The sequence below is a fragment of the Indicator indicator genome, chromosome 39 (assembly GCF_027791375.1).
Source record: "Indicator indicator isolate 239-I01 chromosome 39, UM_Iind_1.1, whole genome shotgun sequence".
Classification (NCBI taxonomy): Eukaryota; Metazoa; Chordata; class Aves; order Piciformes; family Indicatoridae; genus Indicator; species Indicator indicator.
In genome coordinates, this window is record NC_072048.1 from 1,231,718 (window position 1) to 1,249,247 (window position 17,530).

The following is a 17,530-nucleotide window of genomic DNA, read 5'->3' on the forward strand; positions in this document are numbered from 1 at the left end:
TTTTGGGATGTGCTGCTGGCACCCAGGGCACAGCAGGGTGCCAAGGGCTCCTTCGGGGGAGGCGCTGGGGACACGTGTGGTACCCTGGGTGTGTTTGCCCCCCCCCCCCCCCGTGCCCGTCGGCAACTTGGCACCGCCGGGGTGGCAACCCCAGGCTTAGGTTGTGTGTGTGTGTGTGTGTGTGTGTGTGCCCCTCCCCATGAGGACATGGGGCAACGTGAGGGCCAGGCAGGACCCCCCTGGCATCGTCCCATGGCATGTTTGGCCTTTCCCTGCCCCTCATGGTGCTGGCACCAGCCGGCCAGGACTGGTGAGCATGAAGGACCCCAGAGGTGTCAACAGCTTCTGGGTGCCAAGGTGGTGGCCATGCTACCCTGTGCCACCTCTGTGCCACCCAGAAGCCTCACCACTGCCCTCAAAGGCCCATCAGGATTCCACCCTGGTGTCCCCCCACTCAAGGACAGGTTGTGCCAGGTGAGTGGGCAGGGGGGTGCTGGCCTTGGGGCCCCCCCGAGCTGGGTTATTTGTAGGGCCAACAGATGGGGGCTGTGAACAGACTGGCACCCGCTGGGTGCCAGCACCCAGGGCTCACGTGGAGGGGGCAGGGTGGACACGAGACTCCAGCCCCACCACGGCCATGGGGGTCCCACGCCAGGGGTGAACCACCTGGGGCCAGGGTGGGAAAACCTCAGTGCAGGGTCAGCAGAGCAGGGGGGGAAAGCTCCATCTTGATGGCCACGAGCTGCTGGTGCCAGCAGGGAATGGGGCACAGCGATGCCCATGGCCACACGGGCTTGGGGCAGCCGTTTTTTGAACCTGGGGGGGGGGGGGGGGGGGGGTGTCTTCAGGCTGCCCCCCACCCCCACTGCCCCTGTCCCCTCACTTTGAGTCACACACAGCAGACCAGGGGCTGCAAACAGTGCAAGGCTTTTACTTGTGCCAGGTGCCAGCACCCCTGGCAGGCACTGGGGGGGCTCACACCCCCAGCACAGGGGAAGGGGAGGGGTGCTGGTGGGGGGCGGGGGGGGTGTCTCTGCAGAGAGCCCAGGGTGGGGGAGGGGTGCGTGTGTGGGGGGCTGGTGTGGGTGCTCCCCACGTGGGGCCCTGCGTGGGGGCAGCTCCGTGCTGCTTCCATTTATAGAGCAGAACACAGCACCGGTGCTGCAGGTAGAACAAAGCCTCCCCCACAGCCCCAGCACCCCCCCAAGCCCAGAGCACAGTCACTGCTTTAAGGCAAATCCTGCTCTGCCTCCACCCAGGGCTGGGGGAGAGGAGCTGGGGGGGGGATCAGCCAAACCCCAAGGGGCGACCCAGGGAGGTTTGGGCAGCACAAACCAACAGGGAGCAGCCCTGCAGTGGGGGGGGGTAGGGCACTGCATGGCCCCCCTCTGGCCCTTCCTGAGTGGGGGGCACAAGGAGCTGGGAGAAGAGGCCAAGTTGGGCCTTTGCCCCCTCCCCTCACACGCAGAGGGGCAGAGCCTGGCACAGGGCTTCTCCTGGACAGCAGTGAGGAGATGCCCCCTGAGTCCTCACCCTGCACCTCTGGCTCCTCTTCCTCATCCAAATGGAGCAGAAGAGGATGGGTAGGGGGCACAGATGAGCCCCCCTTGTGTGAGGGAACAGTGTGGGGGGGAACCAGCCCGAGGAGGGCAGGGCAGGGGTTTGGCACAGTCAGTGGCTGCAGGGCCCTGGTTAGGAGGAACCATTTGGGGATGGGGAGCTGAGCCACCCCTGAGGCTCACCCCAGCACTGTTAGTAGAGAGTCTCCTCCCTGGGGAGGGAGGCACAGGGCTGTCCCCCAGCCCCAAAGGAGGGAGAGAGCAGAGGAATGAAAAGTCCAGAGAGAGCAGGGCCCTGCTGCTCAGGGCTTGCTGCAGAGCTCACTGATCCGCTGGCGCAGGTGGAAGGCAAACTCAAACATGGTGGCAGCCAGGCTCTGGTGGATCAGGTACCGAGGCAGCCGACCCTGCAGGGGGGCAAGGGCAGAGCTGGGAGTCAGGGTAGGAATCACTGAGGCAGGAGGGAGGCAGGGGGACACACAACTCAGGGCTGAGCCCCTTGTCCCTGACCCCCAGGGCATAGCGGGGGGAAGCAGGAGCTGGCTCTGGGGGAGGGAATTGAAGCATGCTTTGATTTCTCTACAAAAGCCCTGCACGACTCAGCCCCAATGCCTCAGCCCCTGCCCTGCCACGGGAGAGGCAGGAAACAGCCCCAGAGCCCCAGGATCCTGCTCCCTGCAGGGGCAGGCAGCTCAGGCAGGGCTGGCAGCAGAGCTGGGGGCTTGTGCAGGGGCCCAGGGGGCAGAGAAAGGGTCCTGGGTGCAGGCAGTGGTGGCCAAAGGTCCTGGGGTGGGGGGGCAGGGAGGTACAGGAGGACCCCTCCATCCCAGAGCAGAGAGGGTGGGTCCTGATGACCAAATCTCCTAGGTAGGGGCTCAGAGAGGTGGAGGAGGACTCCTTCATCCCAGGCCAGAGAAAGGGTCCCGAGTGCAGGCAGCTCAGGCTAAATATCCTGGGCAGGAGTTGAGGGAGGTAGAGGAGGATCTCCCCCCTGGCTCGAGGTGCTGCAGCAGGGCAGGAGGCAGAGAGCCCAGCCTGGAACTGTTTTTTTTTTTTTCCCTTGGGAACGTGGAGCTGCTGGTCCAGGGTCCACTTCAGACACCTCCTTGGAAGGAGCTCCGGGAAGGAGCTGCGTCACAGCCACAAACACACACACACGTGTGTAATCCTCACCCCTTGCTGCAGGAAGGGATGAGCCATGGGCTATAAATAGCCCCTGAGGGCCAAAGGAAATGGCAAAGCAGCAGAGCAGGGGGCTCTGGGCACTGGCAGTGCCCGGCAGGGAGATGGTAGCAGCAGTTGCCAGGAGGGTTATTAATAGCTGCCAGCGGTGGGGGCGGGCGGTGGGCGAGGGCTCTCCGGCCCTGGGAGGCACAGGGAGTTGCCTTCTCCTCCTCAGCCCCATCTTGCACAACCAAGAGGCTTTCTCATCCCTCCCAACCCTGCTCCTCAGAGTGGGATGGAGGAGATGGGAGCCAGATCCGTGAGGGAAAACACAATCCCCGGTGCCAAGAGGCCACGCTCGGCTCTGCCCCCTGCTCCGCCTGCCAAGGCAGAGGAGAGCTTCTGCAAATCCCTTCCCCAGTGAGTCCCAAGGCAGGCAGGAGCTGATCTCTGTGGTGGAGAGGGGGGGGAGGGCCGTGGGAGGGGAGGGGGCCACGCAGCTTTGCAGCAGAGCTGATGAATGGAAGCCTTTGTGCTCGCTGCTGCAGCGCCGTTACCACCGCAACCTTCAGCGGAGGCAGCAAAGGGGCCAGCCCCGCTCCCCCCACCCCCACCCCAGCTCCCTTCCTGGGCTGCCTTTTATCTGGGCCACCAGCAAGGACTGGCCAGGCAGCTTTGCAAAGAGCTCCAGACCGGGGGCATCTGCACCAGGAAGCTTTTCCTGGCTGTGGGCACGGCCCTGAGGGTTTGTATCGGGGTGCCTGGCAGCAGGGCACACGAATCCCTGCCCTCCCTGGCAGCAGCAAGCAGCCAGACAAGGCTTCACCTGCCCAAGTATCTTCAGAAGCCAAAGAGGATCAAACTCTGTGCCCCCAGAAGTGCATGCAGAGAGCTGAAGGCCCTAAGCAAGACCCCTGCCAGGTCAGGAAAAGCCTTCCCCCTGCCCCACCACCAGGGCAGCTTCCAGGGGAAAGATTCTTTCAGGGAGAGTTTCACCTCCACCTGCAAAACTCAAATCCCCTCAGGGCAGCACTGGACAAGGAGCTGCTTTTGAAGGGGCCAGGATGGGGCAGGGTCTGTGGCACCAGGAGCATGGGGCAGGCTCCTTGGCACACACCCCAGAGGATGCCAGAGATCTGCTGGGGCTGCAGGGTTGGTTTTACCTTCAGGTCCGTGTTGAGGATCCAGATGAAGGTGCAGACCCTGGGGTTGCTGGGACATTTCAGCACAATGAATCCTCCAGGCCCATTCTCACCCCTGTGAGGAACCAAGAGCAGCAGGATCAGAGCTGGGGCCAAGCTCTGCAGCACCCTGGGGTGCTCCGCACCGACCCTGCGCCAGCTCTGGCAGCAGCAGCAGCAGCAGCCCCCCCCGGGCCTGGCAGCGAGGCCGAGAGCCCAGCAGGGCAGCAGCAGATGCAGAGTGCCCAGGAAGGTGAGGTTTTGGCTGCTGGCACAGGAGCCAGCATGGCCAGGCAGCTTTCCCACAGGTGCCTTGGCAGAGGTGGTGCCAGCAGCTTCTGCCTTCCAGCCTGTGCCAGCCCTGCCAGCAGCAGCCCTCCACCCCGAGGAGCTTTTGGAGGGGAATGCTTGCAAACAAGAGCTCCTAGGACAAGAAAACACCCAGGGAAACCCAGGCCAGGCTTGGGGTGGGTGGGGGAGCTTCACCAGTGCAGCCCCCAGCTCCTTCCTCACACCCCCTGGTCTGCCTCAGAGAGAGGAGCTGAGCTCCCCTGGAGCCCAGGCACAGCTCTCCCTTCCCTCTCCAGGAAGAGGCTATTTTTGCTGCATCCATTTGTAAAACAAAACAAAACAAAACAAAAAAAAAAAAAAAGAGAGAAAGGCTGTTTCTAGGCCCTGAAGTCCCCAGCTCTTAAATAGACTGAGGCAGCTCTCAGGGCTCTGAGTTAAAAATGTCAATTGGATTATTAGGAACAACAAAGTCAGGGCTCAGAGTGGCACAGCTGGGCCCTGGGGGGTAGTGGCACAGGCAGCAACAAGGACTCCTTGTTTGAGGAGCCCCAACCCTGCCCCAGCTCCATCAAGCAGCCAGGCAAAGCTGCCCCTTAGCAGAAAGGGAGAGGCCCAGGACCTGCTGACACTCTGGGAGCCAGGCCATGGTTGACACAGCTCCTTTCAGCCACGGGATCAGCCCCCTGTGTCCTCAGCCTCCAAAGTGACCAAGCTGACAGGCAGCAAAAGGCATCCCAGAGGCTCTGCTCCAGCTCCACTCAGCTGTTTGCTGCCCCTCAGCAGTGGCAGCTGGGCCCTGGTTGGGAATTAACTGTTACATAAACAGGATGCAGCCTGGCTTGGGGGTGTAGGGGGGGAAGCTGTTTGTGGCTCCTACTGCTCAGCACCTCCAACTCCCCTGAGCAGAGGGAGCTGGGAAACGCCCGAACGGCCCCGAGAGCTTCTCCAACAAAGGAGGAAGAAGAAGAAAGGAGGAGGAGGAGGAGGGGAGCAAGGTTGAGCTCCACAAATAGCTTGGAAGCTTCCTGCAGTCGCTGCCAGGAAAGGCAGCAGGGTTTGCAGTGCAGAGGCTCTTGGCCCTGAGCTTAAAGCAGAGGGTTTGTGTCAGATGCCAGCTCCCAAAGCCTCCCTGCCCCTGCCCGAGGAGCTGCCTCTCACCTGACGTATTTGGAGAGTGGGGGCTTGGTGCTGTGGGTGGTGGAGGTCCCACAGGAGATGTATCTGTCCCTGCGCCGCTCGATCCGCCGCACGTTGACAAAGTCCCTGAGCAACACAACAGGGCAAAGGATGCCTTGGGAAGGGAGCTCTGGAGGGGCAGCACTCCTGGGAGACGCTGTGGCAGGGCTCTGGCAACAGCTGGAGGAAGCCTGGTGCAGAACTGGCTATTGGGGAGACAGCCTGAGGCTGACGGGCAGCTCCCAGGCTCCTGCCAGGGACATCTGGAGAAGGCTGCAGGGGATCCTTAGCCACAGGGCCAGTTCTGCTGCACTGACACTGGGAGCTCCCTGCCAGAGCAGAGGGGCACGGCTGGGGCAGAGGGCTGGGCACAGACTGGGGCAGAGTTGGGGCAGGGCCTGGAGCAGGGGCTCAGGCAGGGCTGGGCACAAACTGGGGCTGAGCTGGGGCAGAGGCTGGGACTCAGGCACACTTAGGGAAGGGGCTGGGTACAGACTAGGGCAGAGGCTGGGACTCAGGCAGAGTTTGGGAAGGGGCTGGGTACAGACTAGAGCAGAGGCTGGGACTCAGGCAGAGTTTGGGAAGGGGCTGGGTACAGACTAGGGCAGAGGCTGGGACTCAGGCAGAGTTTGGGAAGGGGCTGGGTACAGACTAGGGCAGAGGCTGGGACTCAGGCAGAGTTTGGGAAGGGGCTGGGTACAGACTAGGGCAGAGGCTGGGACTCAGGCAGAGTTTGGGAAGGGGCTGGGTACAGACTAGGGCAGAGGCTGGGACTCAGGCAGAGTTGGGAAGGGGCTGGGTACAGACTGCAGCAGGGTTGGAGCAGAGGCTGCAGCTCAGGCAGAGTCGGAGCAGGGCTGGGCACAGACTGGGGCTGAGCTGGGGCACAGATTGGGGCAGAAGGTTGCCACCAGAGCCAGCTGCTTGTCTGTGTGTTCCAGGAGGGGGGTTCAGGGGCCAAGGACAGCAGCAGGGAGTGGCCCAAGCTGACCTGGGGGACACGACGCCGCCCGCGGCCCCAGCTGCCACGTCGTAGGAGACAACTGTGTTGTCTTCTATCCTCTGCAGGATCTGGGGAGGGGGTGCAGAGAAAAAAACAACAAAAAAAGGTTAAACCCAGAGATTTCCTCAGACTGTGCCCTGCAGGTCTGCACATGCCCACAGCTGGGGGGGCACAGACCCTCCCCTAATCCAGCCCCAGGATCCAGAGCAACCAGAGAGTCCCTGTGAGGCTGAAGGGGGTTGAGCTCCCTGCTGTGCTTTGTGCCTCTGCCTTTGTGGGAGGGGGCTTGGGGGGCACACAGGCCTTGCCCTTGGCTCCCCCCCCATGCCAAAGCCCAGCTTGGCTCAGCCTGGGGCCCAGCCTTCCCTGCCCCACCTGGTGGGGGGTTCTGGCTGGGCAGAGGCATGCAGCTGGCTGCGGGGAGCCCTTGGGAGCGGCGCAGATTTAACGCTTCGGTGCCTCGGCTCCAGCTCAGCTCCAGCTCAGGGCCTGAGCACCACCAGTGCCAGCCGGTGTTGGACTGGGGAAGCTCCAAGGAGCTCCTGTGATTAAGCCATCTTTGTCCAGCACGCTCACCTGGCAAGCTGCCACTGTTCTGTTCCACAGGATCATCTTCTCGGGCTGCAGAATCACCTCCTGGTAAACTGTTTCAGCAGAGCACTGCAGGAAAGCCTGAGGACAGAGCCAGAGCACTTGGAGCCAGTCCCCCCCCACCACCACCCCTGCTCCACTTGGGAGGAGGTCATTTAGAGGGAGCACAGGGGGCAGATCACAAAGAACTGCTGGGATGATAGAGCAGGGGAGTGCTGGGGCTGGCCTGGCTCAAGCATGCACCGAAGCAAGGCTGTCCCCACTCTGCTCTTGTCCCCAGCAGGGAACAGGGAATGGTAGCGGCTGGAAGGGACCTCAGGAGATCATCCAAGTCCAACCCCCCCTGCTAAGGAAGGGGCACCTAGGGCAGGTTGCACAGGATGGTGTCCAGGTGGGTTTGGAATGACTCCAGAGATGGAGAGGACAGCTCAGACTTCAGGTTGCTGCTGCCTGCCAAGGTCTGCGCTGGTGTCAGAGAGAGGGCAAATTTCTGTCTGTCTGTCTACCTGTCTGTAACACTGCCAGCCAGCCAGACCTGAGGGCTGGCTCCTGTCCCACCCTCGCCCCTGCCTTGCTCTGCTGCATGCACATCACTTCAAGAAGATGCTGAGAAGCTCTTTCTGAGCTCCTAGCACCGAGAGCCAACCTTCGCTTCCCATCCTCATGGGACAAGGGGAGATCTTTGGAGGCAAATGGTTAAAGGCAGTGAAGTGAGACCATGTGGGACCATCCAGGGTTTTGGTTTGGTTGGGTTTTTTTCTTTTCCTAGGGAATTAGAGAGCTGCTCCATTGGCAGCTCCTGCCAACCAGGCAACATATGCACTGGAACAAAGAGAAGGCAGCGCAGCACCGACGCTTCATTAGAGCATGGGCTGCAGCCAAGGCACTTCCAACGAGAGGGGCACAGAGCAAGGCACTTCCCAAGCAGCTCTTCCCCGTGCCAGGCAGCAGCAGACACACTCTCAGCCCTGGTCTTGCTGGCAATTAGTTCCAATTAGCCCTCCTTGGTCAGATTAGTTCCTAGATGCTGGGGTTGGAAGGGAGTTGTTTTTTTTTTTTTTTTTACAGTCGCCTGCTCCCAGTTCTCCAGCAGCAGAGATGAGAGTGGGGCCCAGCAGGTTTGCTGAGCTGTCTGTGTGCCAGCCAAGGAGGCTTTGCTGCAGAGCTGCCCCAGTGCAGTTCAGCTGCTTTGGAGCACACAGAGGGCAGCTCTGCAGCACACAGAGGGCAGCTCTGCAGCACACAGAGGGCAGCTCTGCAGCCTGACCTGCAGCACACAGAGGGCAGCTCTGCAGCCTGACCTGCAGCACACAGAGGGCAGCTCTGCAGCCTGACCTGGCCTGGCCTGCCAGGCGTGGGAGGGAGCCTGTAAGCTGAGCTGTGGCTCTGAGCAGAGCAGTTCCTCTCTGCCTCTGCCCCAGCCAGGGCAAGGGAAGTGCTCCAGGAAGGTTCTTACCTTTAAAATGAAGGCCTTGCCATGGAAAGGGATTTCAAAAGTGTAAACAACATCACCAAAGTCCTGTGCAAGAAACAAGAGAGGGGCATTATGGCAGCAAAATCAATTCCCTCTCTCTGGGGGGAACCTGCAGGAGCCATCCCACCTCAGGGGTCCTTCTGAAGAACCCTCCCCCCAAGCCCTCAACTGTCCCCTTGTCCACCCTCTCCTGCCCCCCAACCCCAGCTCTGAGCACACTTGAGCTGCCCAGGCATCAATTTCCATAAACAAAACAATATCCCAGAGCAGCAGCAGCAGGGATGAGACAGAAAAAGAATCCACCCCTGTGCCAGCCTTGCAAACCCCCCCTCAAGGTCAGACTCTCCTTTGCTACCAACACCAGGGGAGGGGAAAGAGGTTTGGGTTGCCAAAGCTGCTGGTGGTGCCCACATCTGAGAAGAGCCTCCCTGGAGGGGGTTTAGGGCTGGACAGATGAGAACCTTTCATCATTAGCCCTGTGTTAAACTCTGATTAGTCTATCTAAATCCAGCCCCCACCCCCCACACCCCTTAGGAAAAAACAAACAATCTGCCCAGCCAGTTTGGCATCAGACAATGCAGCACTTGACAGGGGAATCTGAAGCACCAGATGAGGCTGCAGTTTGCAGGACTCTCACCCCAGGCTGCTTTCAGGGGCTGCAGACACAGCCCCACTCTCCCTCTCTCTCCACCAAGGAGCTTGGGCTGGCCCAGACAAGCTCTGCTGTAAGCCCAGGGAATGAGGCAGCCTGGGGAGGACGGAAGGCAGGGCAGGGCCTGCTTTGCTTTGGGCACCTCTGTGCTGCCTGGAGCAAGAAAAAGCATCCAGAGCCCTCTGGCAAAGCCACAGGGGGAAGATGGCAGCCAAAGACATCCCAGAGTTACCCCTTCCAGCTGCCACAAAGGCCCTGGGCTGGGGAAGGGGAGACACAAAGAGCTTTTGGGGGCTGGCAGAGCAGGCAGTGCCCCACATTCTGCTGCTGCCAGGGCCCAAAGCTGCCCAGAAGGGTTTGGGTGAGTTGGCCAGAAAGGTTTGGTGGCCAGAAAGGGCTTGGGTTGGAGGCCACCAAAGGGCTTGGGTTGGAGGCCACCAAAGGGCTTGGGTTGGAGGCCACCAAGGTCTGGTTGGGTGTCCCCATGATGCTCTCAAGGGCACCTTGCAGTGGGGCAGGGGCTGCAGCAGTGCCAGGGGCCAGCACTGCTCCCCTCCTCTCCATGCCCACCTGAGGTGAGCTGCCCAGCCCTGCCTGTCTGGAGGGAAGAGTTCTGGGCTGTCTCCTGTCAGGCAGGAAGGCAAATAACCACCTCAGGAATCAGAGGGGACTCTGCCCTGGGCTGCACTGCCCTGGGTCCCTGATTCACTCAGCTCACTCTAACCCTGGGTGACTTCTGCTGTCAGCAGGAGCTCTCCAAAGCCTCCTTTGTCCTCCTGCCTCCACCAAGCCATCCCTGCTCTGTGCCCACAGCTGGGGCAGGGGTCCTGGGGGGGGACACTTGCATTGTTCTTCTCAAACTTCCAGTTCTCCTCCTGGGCCAGGATTTGGTCCACCACCTCCATGGCCTCCTTGCCTTGTTGGATGTACTCCTTCTCCTAGGAGACAGGGGAGGGTTTCAGGGGCAGGGGTTTGCAGAAAGCCTGAGCCCCACCACTAACCACCCCCACCCCCTCCCAGGGCTGGCAGAGGGCAAGGGGACATCTCCCACCACCACATCACACAGATCTCTTCACCTGGGTCACAGAGGCCTCCTTCTGGAGCTCTGCTCACGCTCCCCACCCTGCCCTGCATCCACACAGCAGCTGCCACTGCCAGCCAGGCTCCTGCCTGCACCTCAGGGCTTCCAGCAGGCACAGGGAGGAGCAGAGGAGCCAGAACTGAAGCTGAAGGGCAGCAGGAACACTGGGAAAGGGGCACAGAGTGCCCAGCCAGGCTTGGGGAGGTGCCATGCTGCCCTGTGAGCCACAGCCTGGGCTGGTCCAGGTGATGCCCTTCTTGGCACACGCTGCTTACCTGAGCTGTCAGTGCCTTCCTCCCTGCAGCCTCCTCCTCAGACTCATTGTCTGACCCTGGAGGGAAGCACACAGTCAGCACCCAGCTGCTGGAGACCCCAGGGTGTCCCACAGGCAAGGTCTGATCCCGTGCCCTATCCAGTGGGAATGATCCTGCTGCAGCCCAGGCCCTGCCTCCCTGAACACCTCTGGCTCTCCAAAGCCTGAGCATGAAGCAGGTGGCAGCTACCCTCAGCTGCTCTGGGTGCCACCTCCTCACCCTGGAGGTGGTGTCCCAGGCCAGTGGCACGGTGCCAGCCCTCATCCTCACCTGCCTGTGGCAACTTGTCCCTGTGCCCTCATCCTGAGGGCAGCATTCTGCAAGGGCTTTAGCTGCAGCTCAGAGCATTTAAGCCCCAGAAGCACAAAGGGCTCCAGTTTCCTACCCAGCCAAAGCCTGGCATGTGGGGCTGAGTGCCCTGCAGATGGCACAGAGATGGCACAAAGATGGCACAGAGATGGCACAGCCCTGCCTGGGCACAGTGCAAGGAGGAAGGAGCCCACTCTGCAGGGCCAGATCCTGCAGGCTCTGCCACCCATCACTGCCAGGGGTTGGGATGAGGAGACAGAGCTCCTGGGGTAGGTGATGAAGGTGGTGAAGAGGCCCAGGAGGGGCAGGCTGAGGGGAGCCAGGAGGGGCAGTGAGGTGTGAGCAGGCCCTGGCTGTCAGTGAGGTGGCATCAGGAGGGGAAGGAGAGGACATCCTACCTGCAAAGGACTCTGGTGGGGAGTAGAACTGTCCCTCAGAAAGGGCTCTGGGGTAGAGCAGGGGACCACGAGAGGCTGCAGCCTGTGCTGCCTGGTACCCTGCAAGGCAAAGCTCGAGAGGTTACACAGCCAGCAGCACAGCACACGGGGGGCCTGAGGCTCCCCACCACCTTCACCCCCTCCCCACCACCTTCCCCTGGCCTCAGCTGGCCTCTCCACACTGCCACCAGCCTGCCCAGGGAGCTTTTCAGCTCCTCTTGCCTCCTCCTCCTTTGTTGGAGGCCTTTTATCTGCAGGGAGATCAATGAGCTGCTTTGCCTGTCAAATCCAAAGGCGATTAAGCACCTAATTAAATAAGAGCTTCCCCTGGAAGCAATTTGGAACCTGAGCCTAATCCAATAGAGGCATTAAACACTTGATCATTTTTCATCTTAAAGCCTCCTTGCAAGACCCAAACATCCTCTGGTGCTTTCCAGTCAGTCAGGGCACTTCTGATTGAGCCCCACTTGACAAATCCTCCTTCCTCCCCCTGCCATTTCCCAGGCCTCCTTCATCAGCTGAGCCCAGGAGAGCCACAGACTCCTCTGGCTGCTCCAGGAAAGGGGCAGCTGTGCCAGTCTCAGCTCAGCACCCTCTGCCTCAAAGGACCCCTGGAATCTCCAGGTGCCCAGGCAGTGCAGGGTAATTTGCACAGCATTAGCTCAGACTCCAGCTCCATTTAGCTCGACCTCAGCCACCAGAGGCTGTAAAATTTCACAGCCCATAAGTCAGGCTGCACCCCTGCAAGGTCCTGTGGGACTGAAGCAATCTGCTGGGAAAGGTCTCCAGGCCCAGATCTGAAGGGAGATACCCAGAGCTGGGGAGTCCAAGAGTCCTCCTGGCACCTCTCCCACTGTTTCAACACCCAAGGAGGAGGTGAGCTCTGCTCCCAACACGTCTGAGCCAGGCACAGGGCAGCTTGGCACCTGGTGGGGGCTGGGTTGGCTTCCCCCCCCCCCACCTCCTCTCCACTCAACCAAAAGCTGCTTTTTATAATTGGTATTTTCTGCCCCCTGAAGGGACTACCTAGAGATCACTTCTCCATCAATGTCCCTATCTGTCAAGGTGCTGCCAAAGCAGCAGCAATGCCCAGGGCCTGGTGGTCCCCAGGGCTGCCAACTCCTCCCAGGCAGGAGTGAAACACTCACAGCGTTCCTCTTCTGCTTCCTGAGTCAGGACTTTGAAATCCAGGAACCAAGTCTCCAGCCAAGCAATGACAAAGGACACGATGGGAAGTAAATAACCAAAAGCTCCTTTGGTCAGAAGCTGCATGGAAAAGGGAGGGGTGGGGGAAAAAAAAAAACCAAACAAAAAAAACCAACAACCAACAAAACAAAACTGTGAGAAGCCAGAGGGAATTTCCAGCCATGGGGAAGCAGCACACCCCCCTGGGAGCCTCACCTCAGACAGGATGACCTTCACAATCAGGAAGGCACTGGATACCAGGGTGGTAACCTGGAAAAGGAGTTCAGATAGCTGAGATGCTGGCAGGGTGCAGAGGCAGAGCTGGAGGCAGGGCGCAGGAGCGAGCTCCTTACCGCTATGACCCACCAGTGGCGCAGCCTGAGCACGGCGTAGGCCAGCAGCAGCAGGGAGAAACGGAAGAAAGCCAACACCTGCAGAGGGAAAGCAGCCCTCAGGACACTGCCCCTGGGCCCCAGGAGTATGGGCCAGCTCCCCAGGATCCCCTCACCCCGACAGCCTGGGGCCAAGGCTGCCACAGGAGCACACAATCAGCCTGGTTGGGAACGGCCTCAGGATCACTGAGCTGGGCTGCGACCTGCCTGCTTCAGGGGGTCAGGGTTGGGATGGGATGGGATGGGTTGGGATGGGTTGGGATGGGTTGGGATGGGTTGGAAGGGGCCTCCAAAGGTCCAACCCTCCTGCACAGGCTCACAGGATGTCAGGGGTTGGAAGGGACCTCCAGTGACCATCAGATCCTACCCCCCTGCCAGAGCAGGACCATAGAATCCAGCACAGGTCACACAGGGACACATCCAGACAGGGCTTGAAAGTCTCCAGAGAAGGAGACTCCACTCTGGGGAGCCTGCACTCAGCAGGGACATCCTCCACTCAGAGGCCTGTCCAGCCTCACTTTGAGTATCTCCAGGGATGGGGCCTCAACCACCTCCCAAGCTGGTGCAGTGTCCCAGCAGCCTCCTGGTGCAGACCTTGTTCCTCACACCCAATCTAAATTCCACCAAACCAGGCTGTGGGAAGACCTAAGCTTCCCACCCCACCACACAGACCCTCCCTCTCCAGCTTCAAAGCCCTTCCTCACCTGCAGCCCCCTGGGATACTCACAAATATATCAAAGAAAGAGGTCCCAAAGTGGTAATTGATGATCTCATGCTCCAGGTTCTTCTGGATGCCATCCTTGGTCTGCAGGGGAGACAGGACACCAGAAGGCTACTGAGAAGAAACTGATGGGAGCAAGGAGCTGCTGCAGTGGTGCCCAGAGGTTACCACCAGGGCAGGTTGTGAAGCAGGCACACAACTGCCTGCCAGGAGCACAGCAGGGCCTCACCTGCCAGTGCAGGACCACAGGAGGACCCTTCCAGCCTTGGCTGCACACCAAGGAGTAGGAGTTGGGCAGCCAGAGCTGGAGGGGGTACCTGGAACACTTTGAACAGCAGAGAGCTGCTGCTTTGGCTCAGCACACAACCAGTGCCACCAGGTCTCCATGCTCACAGCCTTGGTTCACCTCCCACTTGTGCTCACCACTTCCAACCAGGCCTTCAACACCCCCAGGGAGGAGGCAGCCACAGCCTCCCTGGGCAGCCTGTGCCACACTCTCACCACCCTCACACTCAACAACTTCTTCCTCAGCTCCACTCTAACCCTGCTCTGCCTCAGCTCCAAACCATTCCCCCTGGGCCTGTCTCCAGACCCCCTCAGCAAAAGTCTCTCTGCAGCCTTCCTGCAGGATCCCTTCAGGCACTGCCAGGCAGCTCTGAGGTCCCTCTGGAGCCTTCTCCTCCCCAGGCTGCACACCCCCAGCTCCCTCAGGCTGTGCTCACAGCAGACCTGCTCCAGCCCTTGGCTCATCTCTGTGGCCTCACTCCAGCAGCTCTGAGTCCTTCTCCTGCTGGGGACACCTGAAAGAGGCAAAACCCCTCTGGGATAACTGCATGGGAGGGTGGAAAAGGCTCTGAGCAGAGCTCTCTTGCCTCATCCTCAGACAATCCAGGGCCTGACAAGCTCTGGGACTTCTGACACCATAAATCCTGCTCTGGGGTGGGGGCTGGAATGGAGCTGGTGGCTCAGGTAGCTGGAACAAATGCTTCACCTTTAGGCTATTGGTTTGAACACAGCCCAGCTGGCTTGGAAGCTGCTCTAGGCTGACAGCTGTTTGATGATCTGTGAGGAGCAAGCTGGTGGCTCTCAGGCCAGTTCTTGGCAGCTTGGTGTCCTGGCACCCTCTGCTCAGGCAGTCCAAGGACAGCAGAGGCAGCCATCAGGAAGCTGTCCCTCTAGGTCAGGGCTGGGGCTGGATGCTGAGGGAGAGGAAGCTCTGCTTCATCTGATCTGCAGCTCCAGGACCTGTGCCAGCTTTGTTGAGCTGCCACCAAAGCCTCTTCCCCACGCCAGGGCTGCAGGAGGATGGAGGCAGGGAGGAGGAAGGCTTCGGATTGGGGTTTCTGGGAGCATTTTGGGTTGGGATTTAAGAGGAGCAGCTGAGGGAGCTGGGGGTGTTCAGCCTGGAGTAGAGGAGGCTGAGGGGAGACCTCCTTGCTCTCCACAGCTCCTTGAGAGGAGGTTGGAGTGAGGTGGGGGTTGGGCTCTTCTCCCTAGTATCAGGAAATGGCCTGAAACTGTGCCAGGGAAGGCTTAGGTTGGACACAAGGAACAATTTCTTTGCTGCAAGAGTGGTCAGGGACTGGCACAGGCTGCCCAGGGAGGTGGTGGAGTCCCCATCCCTGGAGGTGTTCCAGAAATCTGTGGCCATGGCCCTCGGGGCTGTGGTTTGGTGGCCATGGTTGGACTCCATGATCCTAGAGGTCTTCTCCAACCCAACCCAACCTCTGCCTCTGCCATTCTCTGTTGGGTTTTGGGTTTGGTTTGTTGTTTGGTTGGTTTTTTTTTTTCTTTTAAGGTTACAGAGAGGCCACAGCCACGAGGAGGGAACCATCTGAGGCATGTCCCTGCCTCTGAGAGCAGCCAGCTCACAGATTTACAGCTTGCAGGCAGCAGACATTTAACCAGGGCCAATTTGTGGAGCCTTATCTGGCAGTGAAGGAAACAGTTTGATAAGAGCAGCATTAGCCCTGATCTTCAGGAGCTGCCCTAAGAGCCTGAAACATGCAGCAGCTCCAGGGCCCAAAGCTCTGCCTAATGGCTACCTGCAAGCCCCACACTCAGAAATCCTCCCTGGTGAGCACCCTGCAGGCTGGGTGCAGACAGAAGCTCTCCAGAGAGCAGGGCCAAGAGCAGGAGGCTGGGGTCCAGGGCAGGCACTCAGGACACCATTGGCATGGTTGGAATGCTGGCTGAGGGAAGCTTTTTCCTAGGAGGGTGGACTCGGGGAGGGGGGGGGTCTTTGTGTGGCTTTGTGACACTGCAAGGGGAGGGAGCTGCTGGCAGGGACAATCTGTTAAGTGCAGACACTCAGCTGATAAGCAGGGCAGAGATAAGAGCTGTTAAGTGAGCCCAGGATCCAGTGCTGATAAATAAAGGCCAGACACCAGCAGGGCAGGAGGGCTGGGGGGCAGGAGGGGGGGGGTTGGGTGGATGTCTATCAGGTTCATCTCTCCTCTCTGCTCAGGTTGTTCCCCAGGAGGACATTTAGTACTCCAAAGCTGCCACCAGCAGGGCTGAAACCAGTCAGAACCAGTTCAGGAAGGGGAAAAAAAAAAATGGATAAATAAATAAATCAAACCAAACTAGAGGCCAGGAAGTAACTTTGACCTGCTGGGAGTGAGGTAAACAAAGTGGCTCTGCAGTTGCCACACTGAGCAAAGGCTCACAGAGGGGGTGACAACCTTGTGGGGACAACCAAACCCCTCCCTCCTGCCTGGTGGGGCTGCATCTCCAGCCTGCAGAAGCTGAGGTTTAGCAGCAGTTATGTTGGGCTGGAAGCTCACAGCCAAACCTTTTTGGCTCTGCCCCAGCAGCCAGGTGGGGAAGAGGAGAGGTCTGCACATCCCACCCTGCTCTCCCAGCAGAGGACACCCAGGCAAAGCTGGCAGCTGCTTGGCAAACACAACTGAACAGCTTTGCCCAAGGCCAAGGGGAGCAGGAGAGGAATGTGGCCAAGTGGTGGAGATTCCACAGACCACAGATCTGGTCAGAGCCACCAGAGAGAGCCCTGCCCACCACGGTGTGAATGGTTTGGGACAGCCCCAGCAGAGCTGGGCTGCAGGAAATGAGCTGCTCAGAGGCTCCTCAGCCAGCAGAGAGCTGGGAAGAACAAACAAAAGCCTTGGCCCAGGACTTGTGAAGCAATCAACACGGAGGAAGCTGCTTGCAAAAGCAACAGCCTGGAAGGGGCAAAGGCTCCACACCAGGTCTGCTTCTCCCCCAACTCACGTTCAGTTCAATTATCCACAGCAAGGAGATGAAGAGCAGGTCGAAGGTGACGAAGAGGCAGAAGGTCCTCCTCACATCTGAGATGGTTTTCCTCTTCTCTGGAGAGAGGTAGCAGTATGGGGAGAGGCCCTGGCTCTGGGAGAAGGAGGTGCTGATGGATGCAATGGCTGGGAGGCTGCCTTCCAGGTCTGTTGGTTTGCTCATCCTCAGCCTGAGGGACCTGGGGCCTACATCAGGAGGGGCAACATCTGCCAAGGCAGCACCAAGTCACCTGTGGGGAGACAAAAAGAGGACCCTCAGGTCTCTGGGTGCTTCTCCCCTCCCCTTCCACAGGCAAATATTCCTATTACCAATCCAGCTGGGTGCAGTTCCTAAGGGGAAAAGACTAAAACTGGCTTGTGGGCTGCCCAAGAACCTCCTTCTTGGACCTGAAGACACCCACAGGGATCACTCCAGGGCTGCCCCATCTCACCTCAGCACCCCAAAAAGGGGGGAACAAACAAACAAACCAAAAAAAAAAAAAAAGGGGGGGATCCGAAAAAAGGGACCCAAAAAAAGGACCTAAAAAAAAGGGGATCAAAAAAAAAGGCCCCCAAAAAAATGGGGACCGAAAAAAAAAAAGGAGTACCTAAAAAAAAAAGGGGATCAAAAAAAAGGGGACCCAAAAAAAAAAGGGGACCCAAAAAAAAAAAAAGGGAGACCCCAAAAAAAAAAGGGAGACCCCAAAAAAAAAAGGGACAAAAAAAAAAGGGGACCCAAGAAAAAAAAG

The 17,530-nt window shown here is 59.3% G+C and overlaps 1 protein-coding gene across 1 annotated transcript; it reads right to left on the reverse strand.

Annotated features, from left to right (window-relative positions):
• Window positions 1–1,861: 1,861 nt before the first annotated feature.
• Window positions 1,862–16,965, reverse strand: STARD3 (StAR related lipid transfer domain containing 3). Its single transcript, XM_054396830.1, is given in 15 exon segments — window positions 1,862–1,966; window positions 3,887–3,980; window positions 5,354–5,458; window positions 6,363–6,442; window positions 6,951–7,046; window positions 8,422–8,484; window positions 9,937–10,029; window positions 10,448–10,503; window positions 11,194–11,292; window positions 12,381–12,498; window positions 12,634–12,687; window positions 12,771–12,848; window positions 13,537–13,617; window positions 13,620–13,655; window positions 16,762–16,965. Coding segments are annotated over 15 exon segments (1,362 nt in total).
• Window positions 16,966–17,530: the final 565 nt, after the last annotated feature.